The following is a 6,504-nucleotide window of genomic DNA, read 5'->3' on the forward strand; positions in this document are numbered from 1 at the left end:
CTCTTTGCTATTAGGCCCTTTTATAGCTTAAGCGTAGTATTATATATATGCGATATTACGTACACTCGGTTGGATAGATAGTGCATGCCCTCTTACTAAAGAAATCCTATTCGCTTTTCCGTTTCTTAGTTTCTAATTTTAGATTTTTATTTTTAGTTTCCCGAATTCTAAATCCTAACTTCAAAACATCTTTTTATATTTAACGTTTAGCAAAAATAAGTAATAACGGTCTAATAGAATAAATACCTCTTACGCTACCTCTTCTTCTATAGACAAATTTTAAATCCTTTTACGGTAAAGGGTAATCTACCTTATATTTACTAGGTTGAGTTACTAGCCTTATATCCTTAAAATATACTTTAATACTACTATATAGCCGGCTACTTAGATAGTAAGCCTTCTACTACCGGATTTCTATTACTTATTTAGATCCTATTAGTATAAAGCTAATATATATGTCTTTCTTCGTCTAGAAATACCACTGCTTTCGTTAATAACCAAATTACTATAGCGCTTTAAAAGTTTAGCGTTATTACGGGCTGCGGAATATAGATAAGAAGTGGAGTCTTATATTTTACTAGAAGTAGGAGCTAATATCTAAGTAATAGACGATTTTGGTTGGACGCCGCTGTTATTGGCTGCAAGTGACGGTTATAAGGTGGTGGTAAAACTACTTCTTATACGGGATGACATCGATCTAAACTCTAAGGATAAATTTGGGGCTATACTACTGTTATTAGCTGCAGAATATAGAAGTGAGGTAGTAGTAGAGCTACTGCTTACGCGGGATAATATTAATCTAAATCCTAAGAGCGCTTTTAAAGATATACCGCTATTATAGGCCGCGATAAATGGGTATAAGGGGGTAGTAAAGCTACTGCTAGTATAGGATGGTGTTAGCCTAAACCCTAAGGGCTTCTATAATTAAATACCGCTATTAATAGCTGCGGAGCGCGGGTATAAGGTAATAGTAGAGCTACTGCTAATAAAGGACGGCATTAGCCTAAACTCTACTAATATTAAAGGTCGGACTCCGCTTTTATAGGCTGTAGAGAGTGGATAAGAGGGAATAGTAAAGCTGCTGCTTGCGCGGAAAGGCGTTAACTCTAACTCTAAGGATAGTAATGGTTGGATACCGCTCTTATGGGCTGCTTAATAGGCACGTAAGATTATAGTAGAGCTGTTTCTTAAGGACGGCGTTAACGCGAAATCTAAAGATAAGTATGGTAAAACGCCGTTATGGTGGGTAGTGGAGGGCTGGTATAAAATAAGAGAAATGTATTTATTAAATATGTGGCTAGTAGGGTTTATAAATAAGATATATAAGCTAGTGATTTAGCTGCTGCTTAGAAAGGATGATAATATAGGCTTTGATACTGTATATACTTAACTTTCCTATAAATTAGAAGACTAGTTACTAAGAAAGATTAAAGGCTGCGGTTAACTTCCTTATGCTAAGCAAACTGTTGTTACGGACTCTAACGTCGTCCTCTCCCTATCTATCTTTGTGCTAGCTGCCTCCCAATTTCGCATCGCTATTAAGTTATAGGGGCGTAGCCTCATCTAAAAGATATTTGGCGATCTCTTGGCAGTCCCCATAGATCGCGTAGTTAATTAGGCCGTGAAATTTTAGCCCTAATCTACGTAATGGGGGTTCCTTGTTTATCTATATAACGGGATTACGTCTATTTTTGGTTTTCGCCGCCTTATAAAGGCGCGTGGCTAGCTAAAATGCACCTAGTTTTTTTTAGCTAAGTGCCTATAATTAGAATAAGATCTAGAACTTAACGTTTAGCATCCTAAGATATAGCTGCAATTGCGTCCTTGTCTTAATTGTTAATTTCTCCGTTAAGAAGTATATCGGGCTAAAGCACGCTAATATCTCTAGACTGTTTCCCTTCGCCTTATTAGTCTATATCTCTCCTAATATAATTAGGATAAGCCGATAGTTCTAATCCCTAAAAGTACTTTGGGTTAAAGGCTAAGCGCTATTTATATTTATAGTAGATTATCCTATCTAATTAACCGTAGAGTTCTATTATCTTTATCTATAGGCCCTTTTTAGTTAGAGGAGAGTCCGGAGATAACGACTGGAATTTATTATAAAGTCCGTTAATATTCTACGTAAAGTGTTAAAGGATATGCCTGTTACTTTCGTTTGTAAGTTAGTGGAAGTTAGTAGGTATAGTATAAAAAGCTAGCTTATTTATAATGCAAAAGCCCCTATATATATTTTGAGTTAAATAATTGTTATTATAATTATTAATGTTAAATAGGCTACGTTTAGACTGGCGCCTAGAAAATATAAGGTTTTAAAGGGTATAAACGACATTCTTATACTTAAGTTAATAGGAGTTAGTGGGAACGGTATAAGAAGCTTTCTTCTTTATAATACAAATATTACCGTGCATATTTTCGGTGGAATTACCATTATTGTAATTACTAATCTTAAACGGGCTACGTCTAGATTGGTACCTATAAAGCGTGTAAAAGTCGGGAATTATAAGTATTAAGAGTTAGAAAAGTAGCTTTCTACGGTTTCTAATACACAAGATTTACTTTTCGCAGCTACTAAAATGCTAGCACCGCTTAGAATAACAATCTTCTTCCTTACTATAAATACCTTTTTAAGGTCCTTAAGTGAGATCTCTTTAAGGGATTTCGGTTTAGAATAAGGCTTACTATCTTTAGTAAAATGCGGTTACCTTTTAGGGTAAATTTGTTTAGGTATTTTGGTTTAATAAATTAACTATATAAAGAGGGAAGTGGGGATAAAAGATATATAGAGTAGGTAGTGGGGGTGCTAGTAATTATACTTCGTTTTACACTGATAGAGATACTAAAGAGGGGTAAGTTAGTGTAAGGTAGATACGAAGTACATTCTAGGAACAGAGCTTCGCTATACTCCTATTATATACCCTATGGTCTAATTAATACTATTATAATATATAATGGGCTATCTAAGTAAAACCATTTAGGGGTTCTGTATAAACCGGCAAGGTAGAGCATAAATAGCTTTGCTATAATCGCCTTAGTTGCCTAGATAGCCGTAAGTAGTAAGCGTTAATTAAGGGTTACCTACTAAGTAGAGCCTTAGGTGGGCGCAGAAGTTTTATTTAAGTAAGTAGGTTAGTGTTTCGTGCTAGGGCCTTAGGTATACGAATAATTTTAATAATAGAAATTAAGAATATTGAAAGTAAGAAGGCTGAACAGGCTTGCGGCGGCTTAAGCTATCTGCTGCGGTATAGCATCCCCTTACCCATTCTAGTTGTTTTACTTCGTTTTGAAATTAAGGGCCTGTTAACTACAAATCTAGTATATAAGCTAAATATTTAAGACTTGGCGTTACTAAGGGTCCTTGGACTAAGGTAGTATAGCACTTTAGTAATCTGTTAGCTCTATAGGAGCATCTGCCTTTCTAAAATTAGAATTTATATAGTTGTAGCGAATAAAGATAAGGTAGAGCTACGGCACTGCCTTTTAGGGTATTGTCTTAGGGCTTATATAAAGGTTAGCTTTCTAAATATAAATAGGCATCCCCTAGGCCCTTTAGTTAAAGAAACTATCCTATACTAAGACGTTAAAAAGACAGTATACCTATTCTTAATAGCTTTTATTTACGGCTTTATTAACGTTACTCTCTTAGGAGATCCTGTTTTCGGCTTAACCCCAGTAAAAATCTCTAAGAATTCTATGGTTAATAGCTAGGTAAGAAGTACAGCATTTCTAAATAACCTAGAAGGACCAGTCCTAAGCTAGATAATAATAGCATTGGAGTAAAGTATAATTGTAGGTACCTAGTTTATAGTGGTTAATAGTATAACTGGAACTAAAGGGGACTTAATTAATAAATCTGGCTAGGTGCTTAACTTTAAAGGATAATATAGTGGAATTAACGAGAACGCGCCTTTAATTAATGACGAAGCTATAGATGACGCCGAATTCCTTACTAAAGTTAAGGGTGTATTTCTAGATAAAGGTACGTTCTAGTATCTCCTTTATAGAAAATCGGAATCTTAACTTACTAACTACTCTTTTTTTTTTTAAAGAGAAGTAGTATTTAAGAAGAATCTAAACTTTTAGGAGTAAGGTACGAAGATATATTGTCTGCTATAGCGTTAGATTAACCTGCGGACGATAACTATAAAATTACTACTTATAAACATAAATCTGCTTCCCCTTATAAGTATAAACCTGCTTTGCCTTATAAGTAAAGGTTAGCAATATAGCGTAAGCAAAAAGCAGTTCCGCCTCGTAAGAATACTTCTATTGCGCCTTAAAGATCTACTAAAAAAAGTAAGTATATGGCGATAGACTTCTTTGGGCGAATGCAGTACGGATATAAGCCTAATTTGGGTACCTTAATAGATAAGATAGATTTAAGATAGATTAAAATGTAGATAGAGTGGCTAGCATTAATAAAGGTGGTAAAAGGTAAAGAGAATTATACTTTATAAACGAAGATACGAAAGTTTAAAGAGATTTTAGAATTAGAGTTAGAGTAAGCGTGCTTAGCTAAGATAGAACCTTTAGAGGTATGGAAATATATATATTAAATCCAATAGGTATAAAGGTATATGCTTTTAGGTTATAAGGGAAGGAATGGGATTAAGAGTTATAGAGATATCCTTAATAATTTGTGTAGCTATTTAGATACATTCTACTTCTAAAGCCTATAACGGCAATAGTAAGTAAGGTTATTCTATATAAAGAACTAAAATAGACTTATTATGCTTTTAAGGCTATTAAAGTTAGGTTAAATGATGTTTATTTATAGTTAATGCAGTATTACGTATAAGTAAACCCATGTTAATTAATGTTGGCCTAAGTACGTTGCGATTAATCTAATAGATGCATTTACTAAAACTAATTATATAAATTCGCCCTCTAATTACAACTTACCCTAATAAGATATTGTTTATATTATAAGACTAAACGCGCTAGGAGTACCTTATAGAAACGGATAAAGGAAGCTGGTGCTATTCTAATAAGTAATACTTGCTATAATACTTACCTAATCTACCTAAAACGTATTATAATCGCCACTGCTACCTATAATGCTTATAAGAGAATATAATATAGCGCGTTAACTAACGCACTGCCTTAGCTGGATAAGTATAGCCTTTATAAGAGGGATAAGGGATAATACTATTAAAGAGCAGCCGTGCCATTCGGCGCGCTTTGGGGAATCTTAAAGCTAGTAGTTTAGTCCCTAGGATAGTTATAAGGTCTTATAATTATAGAGAGAGGGAGAAAAGTAGAATCTATAGAGTTTAAGGTTGCCTTGTATAACGCGTTTCGCGAATTAAATAATCTATACAGCCCTATTAGCATAGCTTTAGGAGTTTTTAGTATTAAAATATACTGGAAATCCAGTTTGTCTCCCGCATTTACCTATATAATAGGATTTATTAGGCATAGGAGAGAATTTTTAAAGGGAAGGAGAATGCCTAAAGATAGGGTAGGAAGGAGAAGGAGTATAATTCCGATTATGTTTACACTATGCTGTGCTCTTAGTTTAGAGGGATTCTCTAGCTTAAATATATAGGTATATTCCTTATATTTTTTAATTGGGATTTAGTTTTATAGATCCTAGAATATAAAACTTATACGTATATAATGGTTTAGTTTCTAAAACTATAAAACCGGAACTAGATTTTTAAATCCCAGTTTTAAATTGCTATTTAGGCTTTAACAAAATAACCCTTTTAGTAATATAGCGTAGTGTATATATAGTTAACTGAGCGCGCACAATACTATTAGCCTTAGAGTTATCACTATTATATCTTATCCTTAACTACTTCGTTAAAATTACTTAGAGAAAGATTATATTACATTTACGGTGCTAAATAGACGCATTATTAGGAAGATTGTAAACTCTACTACTTAAGACGAAAATCTTCGAGTTATGGCCGCTGGAAAAGTACTATAGAAAAAAGCAGAAGAACTAGTTTCTCTTTTCTCTTAGTATAAGGTGGACTCCTTACTAGTAAAGGGAAGGAACAAGATCTAAGTAAGCCTCTTGTTAACCGCTAAATGGCACTAAAAAAACCGGTCCTTTTAGTAGCGCTAATTAGGACAATATATAGCCCTAAATTCTAGTTAATACCCCTACCTGCCTCCCCTACTACTACATCCTCCACTACCTCTAATAACCGTTATATAAGAACTAAAACCTTCGCCAGTTTCTCTAAGCCTACTATATAGGCTATAAAAACTAATAAATCCGCCCTAATTTACTAAGGATAATTATGGGAGGTAGGTGCTATCTTTATACAACAAAGTATGGCCTCTTAACTCTCCTCCGCCAAAACCGCAACTAAGGCAAATCTTATTTAAATCCGATGATAGAAACATTTCTAAAGAAGGAGAATCTTAGCCTATCTCTGGTTTAATGTTTCTATTAAACCAAACTTAAAACTTTATAAGGAGAGCTTGGGGGAAATGGGCGGAATAGGCGGAATGGGCGGAATAGGCGGAATAGGCGGAATAGGTAGAATGGGT

General features: G+C 34.3%; 1 protein-coding gene across 1 annotated transcript; it reads left to right on the forward strand.

Moving 5' to 3' along the window:
• Nucleotides 1-616: 616 nt before the first annotated feature.
• Nucleotides 617-1,156, forward strand: K441DRAFT_547907 (uncharacterized protein; the record flags this gene model as incomplete). The annotated part of the gene is made up of 2 exons (XM_067642934.1): nucleotides 617-760; nucleotides 1,067-1,156. Coding segments are annotated over 2 exons (234 nt in total), but the record flags the coding sequence as incomplete, so codon positions are not given.
• Between the last annotated feature and the right edge of the window lie 5,348 nt (nucleotides 1,157-6,504).

The sequence above is a fragment of the Cenococcum geophilum genome (genome assembly GCF_001692895.1).
Source record: "Cenococcum geophilum 1.58 unplaced genomic scaffold K441scaffold_10, whole genome shotgun sequence".
In the NCBI taxonomy this organism is placed as follows: Eukaryota; Fungi; Ascomycota; class Dothideomycetes; order Gloniales; family Gloniaceae; genus Cenococcum; species Cenococcum geophilum.